Source organism: Gossypium arboreum, chromosome 8 (genome assembly GCF_025698485.1).
Source record: "Gossypium arboreum isolate Shixiya-1 chromosome 8, ASM2569848v2, whole genome shotgun sequence".
NCBI classification, from domain to species: domain Eukaryota; kingdom Viridiplantae; phylum Streptophyta; class Magnoliopsida; order Malvales; family Malvaceae; genus Gossypium; species Gossypium arboreum.
In genome coordinates, this window is record NC_069077.1 from 1,628,064 (window position 1) to 1,646,478 (window position 18,415).

Genomic DNA, 18,415 nt, shown 5'->3' on the forward strand with positions numbered 1-18,415 from the left:
ATTGGGGCTCTAAGTGGAAAAATGACATAGCTTACCCATCCCAATAACTATAGCATAATTTTTCTCCATCTTAGATTTATTAATTCCACTAAGAAAATATAATAGACCAAAAATATATGTTGATGAATCATTGGCATTTTAGGAACAGATTTGAGTCCTATCATTTACAAATTACATGTGGGTTTTTTTTTTTTTTAAATTATTTCGATTATACTACTCATTCTCAATATAATTGGTTTCATCATCAATTTATTGCTAAAAAGAAAAAAAAATTGGGGAAATAGGAAAAAATGAAAAAAAAATCCAAAAAAATCATAATTTTTTTATTTGGATTGGGTTTGGGTCAATTAGTTAATGAATTTAAGGTTGGGTATTCTTTCTTAGTTTGGATAAAGAATTTTGACCCTAAAACATAAAAAATTCGTTTACAGTTTAACCAATTTAATCCCTCTCTTCAAGTCAGTATGTGAACTAGTTTTTTAATCAACTAATTGGTTCGGTCCAATACAAACAACTATAAATTTCTCTAAAACTATTTTGATTTGATTTCAGATACATTTCGATACATGATCCAATTGTGCTTTATTTGAAATATATAAATGCATATAAATACAAACATAATATAGTATGTGAAATCTCAAAAGAAACCTTAAATCAATATTCTCAAATCTTTCAAGGATTTGAATGATAGAAAAGGTGGAATACTTTTGTAAGCCAAGAATATTTTTAAAACCTTCACCACCTTAAAACGGAATAATTAGCCTTTGATTTTTAGGTTTTATTGAAAGAGGATGACAAAATTTCCAACTTTTTTATACATAGAAAACCCTACCACAAGTTTTCCTTTATAGATTTATTTATTATTACATGGTCAATAGCCAGCTTTGAGCCATTATTTCTTTGGAATTATTGGCTTTTGCCTAGCTTCCATTCCTTAACATTTTCCTCTTTTAACACGGTGTAAAGCCATTGATTCTCCAACACCAAAACCACAGTAATTTCTTTTCATGTTTGTTGCCTACAATTACTTTTTTTTTTTCATCAAACTTTTAAGGTGATATCTTATTATATAGAAAGATCGTAACGATTATGGTAAAAAGATAAGAATAAAGAGATTACAATCGTTTAATTAAGTTGATTAAAAAATAAACTTACATTTCTTAATACATATTTTACGTGGAATGATTAACGATGGATAGATGTTTCTTTTTTCCTTCTTTTATTTCAATCGTTAATAGATACATCATCATTTTAAAATCCCATTCAAATTTTTTTGTGATTGTGATTGATGGTATATTACTTTCTTGTAGCAATTCCATATTCCTTTTATATGCATGCATCCCTAGGAAATTGAAATCCCAACAAATACAAATAGGTTAAATATGCTATTAATCCTTATACTTTTCCCACAATTGAAATTTAATCCAATAAATTTGGTATTTTCTTTATTGTTTTAATAATTAAAATAGTATTGTTTGAATAGAATAAGATTGGCTAACCAGATTAGGAATTGGTTGAGGGATCGGTCCGAAAAATGATTTTGAACCGAACCGACTAAAAAACCGATCAAACCGGCTAAAAACCGATTGAACCGAGTTTTTAGATTTTTTTTAAAATTTTAATAAATTTTAAATCTGATCAACAAACCTATGACTTAATCATTTTGATTATTGGTCTGGTTTAAAAAACATTAAATTAAAATATAATTAATTACACTATTATGAATTTTCGATTATGTGAATGCAAGTCCTTTTGACGATTCTTATGACTTCAATTCAGGATGTAGGTCCTTGATTAAATAGAATAATAGCAACTTTAATCCCTCCTAATTAAATAAAATTTTATATTCGACCTCTAGACATTTAAAATTTTATTTTAACCCTCAAAATCGAAATTCCAACTTCACCCGAGGTGTACTGTAATAAGCTGACGAATTATTTTAAACAAATTCAACACATTATTATAAACATATACCCAAATTTCACCATGAAATCCTTCTTATCTTATGATCCTATCTTAAAATCATAGGCTCTCCGCTGTCCAAATTTTGTTAACCAAATTGGAAACTGCTCATTAATCAAACCCACTCAAATAATCAAAGTGGTTCAATCCACAAAGGAAAAAGAGAACCTTATCAAACCATATAGTGCTTAATTAAGCTATAATGTACTCCAAAATGATTGCTTCGATGATGGAAACATAATTATCAACAAATATTTTTTTTTAAGAAATAAATACAAACTTAACGCTAATAATAAATTAAAGAAAGGAAAAAATGTCATATAGTAAAGCACTTTCAAATGGACCCACTGCTTGTCCTCTCATTACCTTACCTCCATTGATGTGATCTTCATTTTCATTTTTCACCTATTTTCTTTTACCTGTTAAAAGAACAACAACAAAGAAAAAAAGCCCTTCATGAAAAAAGAATGATGTCTTTCAACAAAGGAAAAGAAATAATTGAAGGGTCTTCGAGATCGGTTACAGCCGTGGTGGGGGTTGAAAACCCGCCGCGGTTGAGCCGATACGAGTCACAGAAACGGAGGGATTGGATCACATTCGGGCAATACTTGCGGAACCGAAGGCCACCGGTGGCGATTTCTCAGTGTAACGCTAACCACGTACTCGATTTCCTCGGTTATCTCGATCAGTTCGGTAAGACTAAGGTACACTTACAAGGTTGTATGTTCTTCGGCCAACCTGAACCGCCGGGACCTTGTGCTTGTTCCCTTAGGCAAGCATGGGGTAGTCTCGACGCCCTTATTGGCCGATTACGTGCCGCTTATGAAGAAAACGGTGGATCGCCGGAGACGAATCCGTTCGCTAACGGCGCCATAAGGATTTACCTTCGTGAAGTGAGGGATTCACAAGCTAAAGCAAGGGGAATCCCTTATAAGAAGAAGAAAAAAAAGAAGAATCCCTTGAAGGGTAATGAAGATAACTCGAGCTTCCCTACACAGCGAACTTGAAACTGGTAATAAAAAATTACTTTTGTCTGCATGGAACTTTGTCTTCATGGAATTTTTTTTATTTGATACAAATATTTTAAGATCTGTGATTTAGCTGAAAAAATAGAAGAAAATTGATGTTGAAACGAAAGAAGAACAGTGATTTTTAGTGACAAATTTTTTAATCTTTTTTTAGTTTCATAAAAAACCCTAGAAGGAAAGGATCTGGAAACCCTAATTTTGTATAATAGTTTACTTTAAGAAAGACAAAATATTAACAGTACTGGGTAACTTTACCTTAATAATATCAATAATAAAATTAATTTTCTATGATCATAATGAAAATATATAAAATTTCAATATTGTGATAAATTTTTATATATAAATATTAAGATAAATCTCAATTTTCAAACCTCCTTTAATTTTTCTCTGATGAATAGATTCTGTACTATTTTGTAGGCCATAAAATTAATATATATATATATATATAAATAATATGTACTTTTCATGATATTAAGGAAAAATTACGATAGAAGTTACATAATTTTAAGTGTTAAAGGTTCGAGTTTTACAAGTATAAATTACACCAGAGTAAATTAATTATTTAAATTTTAATATTTGTAATAAATAATTTTAATGATAAGTGTTACTTAGTAACTTAAAAAATCTATAAATAATAAGGTAAACCCAATTTATTATTCATTTCCCTTTCTTTTAAATGGTGTTAATTAATAACATAGTTTACATATAATCTTCATAATATATAAAATTTCATAATGTATATTAACCCAGAAATGCTTTGCAGCTAATGTCAAATTGCCCCAATTTATTAACAAAGTTGACCACCATATATATAGTAGCTTTAAAAACCCTTCAAAAGCTTATTAATCTCATGATTAGGTCCTTTTCATTTCGTTTTGTTTCTTTTCAGGCCCTAAATAAAATTCCAAGAGTTGCAACTACATATCAATACGTCCAAGCTCCCATCTTTACTCAGAAATTGCTACCATTTCCTCCTTTGGATCAACATAAATATTGGGTCTTTATTCTGTGTTTTAAAATGAGAAGCAAAGCTGGAAATGGGACTATATATATATGTATAGATGGAACTGGAATTGAAGAGGTAAGTTGCTTTTGTCTTTTTTTATATTTCCTTTTCCATGTCAGTTAATTACAAGTACAATGTTGTCCCATGAACTACTATATGTTATAGTGTTGCAAATTAATCACTGTTATAGTATATTCAACTTTTAGCTGTCTCAAATTTTTGTTTATGATTTTTTGCATGAAAAGTAGAATATTACTTTATATATATATATATATATATATGAATTTTTTTAGGTATGTTTTACGGTTTATGAACATGGTTGTTCCTCACAATAATACCATTTCTAATATTCAAATTTGAGTTCTCTTTGAGGATGTAATGTGCTTTACCATTACATTCGATATTTATTAGTAAAAATATTTATTAAGGAATATCTTAATTATATTATTAGAATAAAATGAATGAATGATTGAATAATCTACTCTACATTTCTAAAAGGATTAATTCCACCAAAATCCCCAAAGCATGACATAAATTTTAATATGGTTTCTAAACTTTGAATTAAGTTACTTTGAATTAAGTCTTTAAAGTATTAGCGTTGTATTAATAAAGTCCTTCTATTAGCCCGTTGTCAACTTGTGCATCAAATTCTAGCTTAGATCTAATGTAAAACAAATTTAAAACACGTGGATTGAAATATTAAAATGTTCGTACCTATTGCATGAACAATTTGTATCTAATGCATGCGTTAAAAGAATAGACAACGCCAATCTAAATTTAAGAGGATCATTTTTTTTAATATGTTATATCTGAATTGTTCATGCGATAAATACAAATGTGTTTCAATCCGCATGTGTTCTATATTTGCTCAACATTATATTCAAATTAGTATTTACACCTATAAAAAGAGCTGATTGATATGATATGATATTAATAAACACACTATTCAATTAAAACTTTTGAACTTAGAAACCAATTTAGAATACGTATCATAGTTTGAAGATGTTTGGTATATATTTTTCAGTATATTGAAATATCAAGGAATATAATGTATTATTATATTTTTTATATAATGTCTAGAACTACCCATAACTTCTCCCTAATCTTTAAATAGAAAGATAAACGTGTTTTTATGTGTTCAAACCCACATCTTTCTACACAAAAACAATAAATTTAAAATTTCAATTTTGATATCTACAATCCTTTCCTTAATATTTAGGCTACAAATTCTATTTTTTTTTTAAAAAAAAAGGACATTAGGACTATTGTATCCTATATAAGTGTATTGGAGACAAATTTTTAAAATTTTCCCCTATTTCATAGTTACCAATGTCATCCCCCACTTATATAATATCTTGTCCCACCTCTTCATAATGTTCTTTGATTTATTAAACATCATTTGGTTTCCTCCTCCAAAGGTTAATGAATAATTACTTAAGGTAGTAATTAATTACTATAATTTAATTTTTTTCCTCTCAATGGTTCATTTTTATCTTTTACATTGCAACCCTTTGAGCTTTTGGTTATCCTAGATAAGTCTTATCATTTTCCATTCATTTATTATTATTATAAATAATATAAGAATATAGTCTTATTATATTATTTGGTATTTGAAACTTTTTCTTGATGCGGTACTTATATTATTTTTTTGGTTTAATGTTATACTTATATTTGGTAAGATTTATATTTTGGTATCCAAAGGTAATAATATTGACTTGTTAGTGTTCAATTCGAGTTTTAGGATTAATTTAATGAAAATTACTTGTCAATATCATTATGTTTGAATTCTTGTTATTTTGTTAATAGAATAAATTTAATGTTAATTATGAATTTATTTAATTTTGGATTTAATTTGTTAAATACAATCTAATGTTTTGGCTTTTAGGGTAATTTGATGAAAATTAATTACGATTTCATCAAATCAACCATAAAACCGAACTGTTAACTTTAGGTACCAAAATGTATAACTGTGTCAAATATGAATATCACGTTGGACCAAAAATAATACAAATAATATATTATCAATGAAGTTTTGGACTTAACAAGTACTATTAGAAAACGATATATATTTAAAGTATAGTAAAATATATATATATAAATGAACATATAGTAGTTTTTTAAACTCCATTACCATCAATATATAAAAACGAACCCAGATTATTATAAGGTGCACTATTAGTGCAAATTAAAATTCATAACCATTTATATTAACTTTCCTTCTGCAATTTTACTTTTTAGTAAGTGTAACTAATAATATTATATACTACAATAGAATAAGTCTTTAGTGATTTTTTTTCATAGTTGCTTGAATTGGATCAAATTTGCCGTTGGATAAAAAATCAAGTAGTGTACTGATTCTCAGTTTGGAAAAAGGTATTAAATTGATAGATTGAGTTAAAAATCAGTTAAATAAGAATTTTTTATTATCAATTTTAATAATTTATTTACATGAATCAGATAAATCAATTAAAAGGATTAAATTGATCAAATCAACAATCCAATAATCTAACCGGTTTAGTTTGATTTTAAAAACCTTAATTCTTTTTTAGAAATTTTTGCCGCATTAGGAGTACAATCTTTTTTTTTTTTTAAAATTAGAACTTGATTTTGATCCTATTAACAGATGAATTTGAGAAACATTTATTATAATTTGATTCTTGATTTTGGTTCAATATTCAGGCTGAAATCTAGGTTTTTTCAATTTGACACTTAATTTTTTTTTGCCCCAATGTACTTGAATTTAGTTTCAATGTTTAATTATTGATACTTGATGAGCTTTCTTTTTACTAGAGCACAAATGTCAAAATATTCATTAAATCACATGGTACAATTTAATTTAGATATCAAATTAAACATTGAAACTAAACTTAAATACCAAATAAAAAATTAACTTGAAATCTATATCTTCCATTTTCTTTTCGATTCATGATGAAGATGACCTTTGCTCGTCCCTATTCTTAAAGAAAAAGTTTCATATTATCCATGTAGGACATGTACCAATATCCGACATTTTGATTTTGGAACCGATGCAATTGCATTATGATACTACATTTGTTTAATTCTTAGCCCTAGCTAAGAGTTTTATTTTCGAGTTTGCTGAAGTAACGTAAAATTCAACTTCTTTCGGATATAATTTAACTCAGTTACTACATGCGGTATAAAATGAAAGGTTAAAAATCACTTTTCGTAATTTTAGAATTTAGTCATTATACTTTTATTTTTTAGGAATCAAGTCCCTTTCTTCTCAAATTTTAAAATTTAAATCCAATTATTAACACTGTTAAAACTATTTTTGTTAAATTGAGGTTAATTACAATGTTATTTTTTAGTTATATGGCTACCAAATGAGTTTTTTATTATTATTTCAAAATGTCACATTAATAAATTTAGTAAAAATAATTTAATAATATTAACAGTTAGACTTAAATTTTGAACTTTACAAAATTAAAAAGTATATACAAAGTTAAAAAAAGAAAAAGAAAAAAGAAAAAAAAAGATGACAGATAACAAAATGGAATCTTGATTTGGTATCCATGGCATGTTGAGCTAATTTACGGGCATTTAAGCTTGCAAGCCAATGAGGGGTCTAACTATAGGAGAAAGAGGAAATCTAGTGGTTTATTTTGTTTAAGCTTAATTATTGTTTTTATTATTAAAGAAGTTAGTATTATCTATTTATTGGGGAACATTGTTTAAAATATTGTCTATTCATATGATTCAAATATCTCATTCAATCATTAATCTGTTTTATTTAAAGTATATTTTATTATAATAACCTAAAGTAGAATTTTGGGACATTCTAGATGGTTTTGATTAGATTTAGAAGTTTAGATGTCAGAGATATTTTGTTAGAAACATATTGTTTGAAAGCACTGCACCATATTAAAGGGAACTTAATGATAAATTAGTCGGAATCGCATATCATTAATGAAATAGGCTGGTTGATTGCTTAGCAAAAGTTGCAGAAGGAATGTGCATTGACGTTCATTGTTAGTCTCAACTAGACTTGTTTATGGGCTAGATTACACGCCTAAGCCCAAAGGTCCGTTCAAAATTTAAGAGGGTTTGGATAAAAATATTAAGCTTGGTTAAAAAAATTAGGCCCACTTAAAATATGGGCTGAACTTAAGTTTGAATGGTCAAGGCCCAAGCTCGACCTAACTCATTTTTAAGTTTATAATACTTTATATTATATCATTTGTATATATATTATATAATTTATATATATTATGCAATTTAAAACACATTAAAAATAAACCTATGCTAAATATATAATACTATTCTAATATAAACATTATTTTAATGTTAAGATGACTATATAAATTTTCAATAAAAAATGTATAAAAATATTAAATATTAAAATAAAATAAATAATTTTAAAAATAATATAGGTGGGTTTAAACAAAATTTTAAGCCCATATTTTTAAGCCGGGCTGGATTAAAATAAATATAAAATATGTCAATATCATACTTAAACCCGATCCGAACCTGTACTTTCCAGACCCGACCGGACCCACAAGTAATTCTAGTCTCAATCCCTAATTTTGCTCTCAATGTACTGCTCTTTAAAATTCCTTTTTGTATTTTACGGGTCAGCCCGGATCTAAATACCATGGGCCGACCTAGGTTTTAATATGTTCACCTCTATATATAAAGCTCATCACTGTTGTAAGATTCCTAAAAACCTCACCTTTTTCATTTGACAAACAATGGCCGGAATCGGACCTTTAACCCAAGACTGGGAACCCGTTGTTATTCGTAAAAAAGCCCCAACCGCCGCCGCCAAGAAGGATGAGAAAGTAGTAAACGCCGCTCGTCGTGCTGGTGCCGAGATCGAATCCGTCAAAAAATGTATTTTTTTTTTACCCTTTTCATTTGAAAGGCAATATTTTTAATCAACGTAAAAGAGCATCGGACCAAAGCTCCCAATATGATAAATCTCAATTAGGGTTCTTTTGTTTAATGATAAAAAATATATATTTTTTTGTTTAAATGGAAATCTGCAGCAAATGCTGGGACGAACAGGGCCGCATCAAGTAGTACATCTCTGAACACAAGGAAGCTTGATGAAGAAACTGAAAATCTTGCTCGTAAGAAATAATTTCATCTTTCTTTTGTGTTTATATATATATATATATTCTGTAGATAATATCTAAAATATAATGGTTTGATTGATAGCTTAGCTCAGTTAGCACAGTTGCCATTGAAACAAAGAGGAGGGCGTGGGGTCGAGTACCTATTTTTCATGGTTTTAAGGTTTTGAGGTTACGGGTAGCAATAGAAATTGTATTAGAAAAACCCGAAATGGTTTAGTCCTTATGTATGAAGATCCTTTTTTATATTTCTCAAAAGGAATTTGTGTGTATGACTTTAGATGGGATTGGTTCGAAATTGTTTTGTTCGTAAGCGATCGAAAATACATCCATGACAGTACTCTAAATTCCCAGCTTAATCTTCTATAGCTAGTAGTTTTTATTGAATGGTTTTGGTGTCGATATGGAGAGGTTTTTGAATTCGGTTCTTCATTCCCCTAGGTTTAAGATGCAATACAAATTTAAATATAGTTATATGTACTTATTTGGACACCCTGAATTACTCTTTCTCTCTGTTTGTCCTCGATGTTGGAGCGATCTTATATGATTTATCCCACATTATGCTGACTCGGGACTCGGGTATGGATCGGACATGGGTATGTGTTTGAATTAGTATTGCTTTTGTAACTTGCCATATTCTTTTATAACAACCTTGGCTAACCTTTTTAAACATTTCTGTGAATCTCCGCCTTAACGAGTTTTTAGTTTTCGAGAATGATGATTCCATTGTAAATTCTTATCGTTGTTGAAACTTATGACCAGATGATCGAGTGCCAACCGAACTGAAGAAAGCCATCATGCATGCTCGAATGGAAACGAAACTTACCCAAGCACAACTTGCTCAGGTATTTTTCCCTTATCTCTCCATATTCTTATTCCCCGTTTTCCTGTCGATGAACCGATTTAATCTTAAATTTTTCACTGGATCTTTCTTCTCGGTCTCACAGTTGATCAATGAGAAACCTCAGATCATACAAGAGTACGAATCTGGAAAAGCCATTCCTAACCAACAGATAATCGGTAAACTCGAGAGGGCTCTTGGTGCAAAGCTGCGAGGTAAGAAGTAAGGCGAGTTGGGTCTTTTTTCCTTTTGTGGTGTAAATGAATGTTCTCTACCATTATGGTTTTGCTTGTAAGAACAGTGTTTTGGACTTTGTGGTGACCATGAAATGAAGTGTGTTCTTTAAAAATATATATAATTTGCAGCCAATAGTTACAGAAACTTAAAAGATGATATTTAGTGGAAAACAAAGATATGTTAAAGCTTGTTACTATGGAATATATAAAAATAATGTACGTATCAAAATAAAATCACTCGCAAGCCAGTTTTGTACCAAAGCTTGTAAGGCAGATGGCAAAAGCAAGAAAGGCTGATAAAGGCTGCCTATAATCCATGGTGAATGTGTCATCCCCTACTTTTCCGAACTGGAGGACAACCGTTTCGTTGTCTACTTCCCCTCCCGAGTTTGGATCTACAGTAGCAGACAGTTGAAAGTTCTTCACCGATGCTACTGTTACACGTCCATGGAAATTCAAACACCAGCATTGTAAATGTTCATGCCATCTTGGAGCTTTGTTCTTCAAAACTGTATGGCTGGATGTGGTGTTTGCCGGCAAAGGGCATTTTATCGAGCAAACCATCCTCCTAGGACCTCTTGATTTTAAGAGATTGAACTTGTAAGACAACTGCCCAACCTTGAAATTGCCGGCCGGGACTTGGGGACTGATTTGCTTACTCGCAAATCTCCGACTGGCTCTGCTACTTCCAGGCTTGGCACCACTGTGAGGCGGCTGACTATCAAAGATCGTAAAGTTGGTGCCTAGAAAATCCGAACTGCAAAGATTTTAAATATATTGAAGCACTCGCCAAAAAATGCTTTCCAATGCACAAAAGAAGAATTTTCTAAAAAACAAATAAACACATTCACTAAATTCAAAGAGCATATTATTAACCGAGTTCCTACATGTCAGCAAGAGAAAATTCATATTACAAAATACCTCATTCGAAATTTGAACCCCTTACCTTAATTTCCCAACATAGGCATTACTGCCTTGAGATAGGTCATCCGCATCAAGGGATATAATATACTCGATATGAGCACCTTGTCGATATCTTCGTGCAGCCAACAGAAACTTCCCCTTGTCGGTAAATGCTGCAAATGATCGGGAAAATAACTCAACTAGGCTAGATTTCAACCACCAGCACCATCCGGTTGCATTATGACAATTTACAACAATAAGAAACGAGAACTGCTATAGATTGGACAATAGCAGCGAACACTATTTGTTCTTAAGAATTCAAATCTCATCTGGTAACAAACTAATATTATAATGGTATTATACAGGCACAAAGCATTACTAAAATATGAAAACAAGAAAAAGAAAAGTCCAAATGCACGTAGCATCGGTCCATTAGTAAAAGATATTAGTGAATAAAATTGGGTAAAGAAGCATAGAAGCTTTTATACTAGGAGTTAAATTGCATTTTGTCCCATCTACTACAAAATGAGCATATTAGTCTCATATGTTAAATCAAAGAGTAAACTGTTCGTTTTGTTAAAAATTTCATCCATTTCTATTTATTAAAAATCGGTTTCTATATGTTAACATAAGGTACCCGTAGCACATCATGTGTAACTATTTGGTTATTCCATCAGCCACGCCAATTTTTAACGACAGAAATGAATGAAATTTTTAACTAAAAGGATTAGTTTGCTATTTGATTTAACGTATAGGGACTAATTTGCTCATTTTTTGCATAAAAAGGGGCAAAATACAGTATAACTTCTAATATAGAGGCCTCCATGATACTTTTACCAATAAAATCATATGCCATAGACTGGATACAGGGAAGACTAGACCAGCTCTAATAAAATAACATCAGCAGCTGCCACCATACATTGTTCTCAAGTGAAAGGGGTGGGTGGGCATTAACTCTAAATCTAAGATAATGATATCCCATCTGTAGTATAGACAGGTCCAAAGGACTAAATCATTACCCTTCTATAATCAAAGGGCGTGCAAGACCATTAACTCAAGCAAATTGATAGTCAACCATTGTAGATATTTTCAAGATTTAGACCAAGTCAAGATGACTTAAGCTATGGTATTAGGTCAGCACAGTTATGGCCCTGCCTGTACAAAAGTCAAATGTAATTTAAAAGCTTCTTTCTTTTGGCCAAAAATGTAATTTAAAAGCTTTGACAAAAAGAATCATATGTCCCTTTCACCTCCCCAGCTCTCCTTTTCACTTCTAAACATAGCATGTAAACAGCTGTAAAAGGCTCGAGGTCGAATCAAAATTCAAGGGTTGATTGATGCTCGACTGAATTGCACTTTTAATTAAAAGCTTGTGCTGAATTTGAGATAAAAATCAAATTACTTAAGCTCACTCAATTAAGCTCGTTCAACTTGATTAGTCTGGTGAGCTACTTGAGTTGAGCATTAGGATGCTCAAATTCAGCTTGCTCAATAATTCGAGCGGAAGCTCAACAATGACCAGACCAAATTCAAGCCGAACTCAAGTAGCTTGGGAGCAAGTATCTTTTTCACACCCTAAGTTGTCATCATGTTTTACCGCTGAACATCAAAATATCACTTACATGGTGAAAGAGCAAGGTAAAGGTAGAACGTTGAATTCTTTTTGTTTCGGGTTATAATACACTGGTTTGGTAAATTACGCGGACCAGGCTGCAATAAGAAAAAGAAAAAAAAAACAACAAAAAAATAAGCCAAAGAACTTGAAACAAATCCATTGATCAGTAACGGTAATTTCTAAATGCATTCCCCTTCCAATAGCAGCAACCACAAAAGCAATTCATCTTTGTAGCAAATAGGACTTGAAGATCACAAAAGACAGCAATTCTAAAAGCTTTATTTTGTTTTTGAATTCTCTTTTGTACAACTCAAAGCAACAAATCATGTTGTGATGATTGGGATTTGGGAGGGATAATCACAAGATTTCCAAGTTGCTTAAAAAACAATTCTAGCCCTCAAAGCATAATTTACTTACATAAATGTTCAAAAATGTCATTTGATTAAAAAATTTGAACCTCTTCGCCACATACATTTCCTTAAAATTACTTCATGCTAAGAAAAAAAATTGCATCGATAAGATCTAACTATAAAGGACATTACCGCAAACTAAAATCCAAACAAATGAACAAAAAATGAACTAATTTTTCAACACTAGAGCACAAATTGTCGAGCTGCAAGAAATTTGAAATCCAAAAAAAATTTAAAATATAATAAAAACACTTAAAAAAGCCTCTAAAATTACAAATTCTTAAACCTTTAAAGATATTTCTATATATTACCTGATAAAGCAATGCCGGATTAAGAAAGTGTATATATCAAATTCAATGACAGAAATAAATCAAAGAAAATTAAGAGGAAAATTCAAATTACCTGTTTAAGACAAGAAGGGAAAGTGATTTTTCCACTAGCAGGAGAAGCCTTAACGATCTCTCTCGTAACTTCTCTCCACTTCTTACACACGCAAGCGGACGCGACGACGTTTTGCCTTGAAGGCCACTGATCTTCACTCGCCTCTACGCGCTCTAGTATATCGCTTAACAACTCCGGCAGCATCGTCGACCACGATTCTCCTCCCTCCTCTTCCTCCTCCGCCGAAGCCAAATAAAAATCCGGTTGACTCGCCGCCGTCGAAATTGTTCCCGACGACGCCGTTTTCGTATACGATCTTAACGATCTCGACAACCGCCGCGAAAGGCACGATGATTTCTTGAAAGACGAAGAACACGACATCGTTTCGAAGAATAAATTTTCCCTTTTTGGTGCCTAAAAAATTTTCTTTTGGAGAGAAAAAAAGATTGAAAGAAAAAAAAAAAAGGAGAGCTGAATGGGGGATTTTGTTCGAATTAAAATAAAAATTGGAGGAAAAATTGATGATGGTCGTTAAAATGAAGTGGCGGTGAGGTAAAGGGAAGAAATACAAATAAGAATTTGAATTTTTGAAAACGTGGCAGTACTTGATTGGTGGTGATGGATATTTTTATTTGTTTTCGGTTTTCTTACTTTTGAATCGGTCGCCAATTCGTTATGATGAAGACTTGACTGTTATATTTCCTAAAATGCGTCCCGTTTGAGTTGTCGTTTTATTTTTATTGTTTAAATTCATCCAAAATTCTAAAAAAGGAAACTTCAAATCTATTAAATATTTAAATTTATTAAAAAATATTTCCTATTATTTATTTATTAGGTCAACAAATTTATGTTAACTTATGTCCGATTCTGCAAATTTCTGTTCTCAAATTATTTTTAAAAATATATTAGTTGTTTGCAAATAAAAATAATTTTACAATTTTAAAAATATTTCTTTTAGTTTCTTACTTCTAAATGTATATAATTTTTAATTAAAATAAATATTCAAAATTATTTGATAAAATTAATGAAAAATATTAGCCTCGGAATTGAAAATATATATTTTGAAAACTACAGGACTAAATACAATGACTTTTTATTGAACTCCATTAAAATTAATCTATAATGGAGGATACATTTAAAGTTGGTTAAAATATGTTGTAACTTTTACGCTTTTATATATTTAAAATTTTATTTTATTTTATTATTTTTAAGAATTTAACTTTATTATTTTTGAATTTAAATTTTAAGTGACAATTTCTTTAATTTAAAAAACGCCGTCACCAATAATTTTAACAGAATAATTATAATATTATTAAAAATAAATTTTAAATTCGAAAAATAAAAATTAAATTTCAAATATCCAAAAATTACAACGATTTGAAGAATATTTTAACCTTGAAAATTTTTAGAGTACCAAAATATTAAGTAATCGTATGTTGAGCATTTATGCATAAGGAAAATTCCTGATCGAACTAACCAATTCATGTGCGACAACATTAATCTCCCTTGAAATTTGTTGTATGGCTACCTACTAATCTGGTCTACAAGAATTCTGAATTTGTAAGATCAAATCTTTGTACAAAAATTTATATTTTAATCTTAATTACTCTGAAAAAAAAAAACTTTGCTTTTATATGGTTAATGCACAAATTTATATATTGAAACATGGAAAATAATTGGGTAAAAGTGTTATGGAGAATTCAATATTAAGAGTATGATTACATTTTGTCTTTTTATTTAAAAATAAATAAATTAATCTTTGTATATTAGATAAAATAGTAATTAGTTATTTTTATTAAAAATTTATCCATTTATATTGTTAAAATAAATGTAGTTAATGAAAAATCGGACAGCGACACTTGGCGTGCCATACTTACCTCATGTTGACGTATAATAATTAATTTTAATAATAAAAATTAATTAATTTTTAATAAAATGACTAATTTGCTATTTGATGTAATATATAAATGAATTAGTTTTCTTATTTATTGAGTAGAGGAACTAAAATACAATCTATCTCCACATACTATATACGAGACTTCGGTATTTGCCAATGCTTAAGAATTGGATACACGATTGCTACATGTGTAGGGGTGATGTCAAAATTTTTTTAGTGAGGTCGAAATTAAATTGTAATTTTTACTATAATAAAAATACAACTTTTAAAAGCGAGACACTATGGGTGGGTATTGTTTAATTATATTTTTAATCATTTTTACAAGAAATACTTAAATATTAATTTTAAAATAACATACAATAATTTAACATATTTATATATACAAAATCATAAAAAAAATTCTGTTGGCTGGGTTATAGTTGATAGTTTTCGACAACACATAATACTAACAACAAGTGTCGCCATGCATGCTGCAATACACTCACAGACAAGACACGTACGACGTAACCTTCGGCCACAAATCAGCTGTGCCTCAACTTTATTTATATCCTAATAATTATATCTTGAATCGTTATTTTATTTTTAAAAATAAAGAACTTATAAATAAAATTCGATTTTAAACATTTATTTTATCTGCATTTTAATGTCTAAAGTTCCTTTTATTTATAAATTTAATCAACCAAAAATAACCTTAGTAAAAAGATAATTAACTCAAATTTGAAGTGCAACATAAGAAATCCATTCTTCACATAAAAATTCAGAGTTAATTTAAAACCCCACAAAATAAAATAGAACATATCATAATTTACCCCCCAAACCCTAAATCAGTGGACACATTTATTCAGGAAAAAGAATCACTGCAACACATCAGTAATTGCATTCACGATCCTGATTCATTCCCCACTCTCTGATCCCCTGCTGTAACTCCACCGCAGCAATCAAGAACTCTAAAGCTTGTTGTGGGGTCAACAAGTCAACCACTCTCTTGAGCGTTCTCAACCGTAGATCATCTGCTTTTCGAACAACGGTTACCAACCGTTCGATCATTTTATCAACGTCGGGGGTTGCACCCATTAGATCACTTACGCTGTGCTGCCACTCAGATAATTCATCGGTTATGGCATTCTCTTCCTTCACCGTTTCGCATTGTAGCTCACTCACTCGCCTGTTCCATTTTTATAAAGGGATAATACAACATTTAGTCCCGAACTTAACAAATTTCTCAATTTAGTCCCTGAATTTTTTCCGACAAACGTTTTTAAATTATTTTAGATGATGATGTGACAAAGTATCAAAATGCAACATCATCACAAAGATGAAAAACAGAAAAATTGTCCAATTTTAAGATTAATGTGGAAAAAAATTCAAAGACTAAATTGAAAAAAAATGTCAAGATCAAGGACTATATGTTGTTTTATCCCTTTATTAAGTTTAGTCACAAATATTAAATAAAAATAATTTTAATGAAATTATATAGATTTTATAATGACAGCATGCAACATATTTTCTTCTCTTTCAAAATTTACATTAACATTTTACTTCAATATTTTACATAAATAATTAAATAAATTTTTTTTGAAAGGATAATTAAATAAAATAAAATAATGAAAACAACTAAAATTGTAAAGAAAATTATATGTATGATGAAGTATGAACTACTAAAACTTGTTATGCATGCATGCTTGAGTAGGGCAATTTTACAAATTTTAAAGAAGGGTAAAATTTTATTTAAAAAATCCTTGCACTAAAATCATTGATCAAATTATAGTAAAAAAACTATTAACAAATTAGTAGAGGGGCTTGTTATAGAATTTGACCCAAAAAAATAAAATCCATTGGTTTGCATGCAAGTACTTCAGCTTAACCTGAACTGAGTAGGCGATAAGTCACCAAGATCACCGGTCCGAACACCACGAAGAATATCGACGATGTGGGATTCAAACAAAATACTTGACTCGGTGTAAACCAAATGGAAAACCGTGGTGGGTCTCCACCCAGCGATCCAATGGAGGCTTTTCTCGAAAGCTGAAGCCCAGGGGGCGGCGAAAATGTCGAGGACGTCGCGTTCGGCGGCGGCGGCTTTCACCCTGTAGTACTCTGCGTAGTGGGAGAGGACTTTGTTCACTAAGTGGTTTAAGTGGTGAAGGTGATCTTGGGTAGTGGGTGGTTTTGGGGCTGAACAGAGTTGTCGTAGGAGTTGTTGGAGTTGGTCGCTCCAGGCGGTGTAAAAGGCGGTGAAGGTGCTCATTTTGGAGGGAATTTGGGTTTTTTCCGGCGGAGCTGTGGTGGTTTTTTTGGGGGTACTTCGGGCTTTATGGGGGATTTTGAACCGGTTGGTTTGTCTATGATCGGCGCGTGTCGGTTTACGTGGAAGAAGGTGATAGATTAATACAATTTTTTATTTTATTTCTATAAGATTATTATTTTATTAAAATACGTAACTGTTGAAACTTTTGTCTAAGTATTTACGAGTTTTAACTGCCAAGGAATGAGACAAATATATAATAATATTTTTTTGAGACTGACTTTTGGTTCAGAATGTTTTATGAATTGAAATTTTGTTTTAATTAATCAAATTCATTTTATTTTAAATATTTAATAATTTTAATTTAATACATATTTATATAAATATTGGATACAAAAATATTATTATATGCGTTGCAAGATAATATTAGCATTAATCTTTCTAATATAAGTAAATATGTATATGTTCATGCACATATCTACCATTTACTTATAACTTGAAGTTACCAAGCTTAACATTCTCGATATAAATATGTTAGGTAAACAAAATTTGTAAGATCCTATACCCGATCCGGTCGTTAAACCTCAGTTATAGGACACTTCAACAGTTCAACTTGCACAAATACTTTACTAAGAGTTCGCTTCTACACATCATACCAAGTTAGTTCACATATAACAATTTTAATAAGTTAGTTTGCACATACTTGACAAAGCCAGTTCGTGTATACTTGACAAAATCAATTAGCGCATGACTACTTACAAAATTAGTTCACACTTACGTTACAGTGATAGTTCGCTC

At 30.3% G+C, this 18,415-nt stretch overlaps 4 protein-coding genes across 4 annotated transcripts; 2 read left to right on the forward strand and 2 right to left on the reverse strand.

The window, feature by feature from the left end:
• The first annotated feature begins 2,310 nt into the window (after window positions 1–2,310).
• Window positions 2,311–4,212, forward strand: LOC108469141 (protein LIGHT-DEPENDENT SHORT HYPOCOTYLS 10-like). The gene is made up of 2 exons (XM_017770032.2): window positions 2,311–2,974; window positions 3,880–4,212. The coding sequence occupies exon 1, from the start codon at window positions 2,430–2,432 to the stop codon at window positions 2,967–2,969; it is 540 nt and encodes a 179-aa protein (XP_017625521.2). The 5' UTR covers window positions 2,311–2,429; the 3' UTR covers window positions 2,970–2,974; window positions 3,880–4,212.
• A 4,430-nt stretch (window positions 4,213–8,642) lies between these two features.
• LOC108470131 (multiprotein-bridging factor 1b-like) lies at window positions 8,643–10,288 on the forward strand. The gene is made up of 4 exons (XM_017771361.2): window positions 8,643–8,847; window positions 9,003–9,086; window positions 9,852–9,934; window positions 10,037–10,288. The coding sequence occupies exons 1-4, from the start codon at window positions 8,706–8,708 to the stop codon at window positions 10,154–10,156; spliced, it is 429 nt and encodes a 142-aa protein (XP_017626850.1). The 5' UTR covers window positions 8,643–8,705; the 3' UTR covers window positions 10,157–10,288.
• LOC108470130 (tubby-like F-box protein 7) lies at window positions 10,034–14,018 on the reverse strand. Its single transcript, XM_017771360.2, has 4 exons — window positions 13,497–14,018; window positions 12,692–12,779; window positions 11,113–11,242; window positions 10,034–10,923 (listed from the first exon to the last, which is right to left on the reverse strand). Exons 1-4 carry the CDS (start codon window positions 13,854–13,856, stop codon window positions 10,401–10,403), a joined length of 1,101 nt encoding a protein of 366 aa, XP_017626849.1. The 5' UTR covers window positions 13,857–14,018; the 3' UTR covers window positions 10,034–10,400.
• Window positions 14,019–16,088: 2,070 nt separating this feature from the next.
• Window positions 16,089–17,684, reverse strand: LOC108468857 (protein DOG1-like 4). The gene is made up of 2 exons (XM_017769716.2): window positions 17,238–17,684; window positions 16,089–16,537 (listed from the first exon to the last, which is right to left on the reverse strand). Exons 1-2 carry the CDS (start codon window positions 17,618–17,620, stop codon window positions 16,240–16,242), a joined length of 681 nt encoding a protein of 226 aa, XP_017625205.1. The 5' UTR covers window positions 17,621–17,684; the 3' UTR covers window positions 16,089–16,239.
• Between the last annotated feature and the right edge of the window lie 731 nt (window positions 17,685–18,415).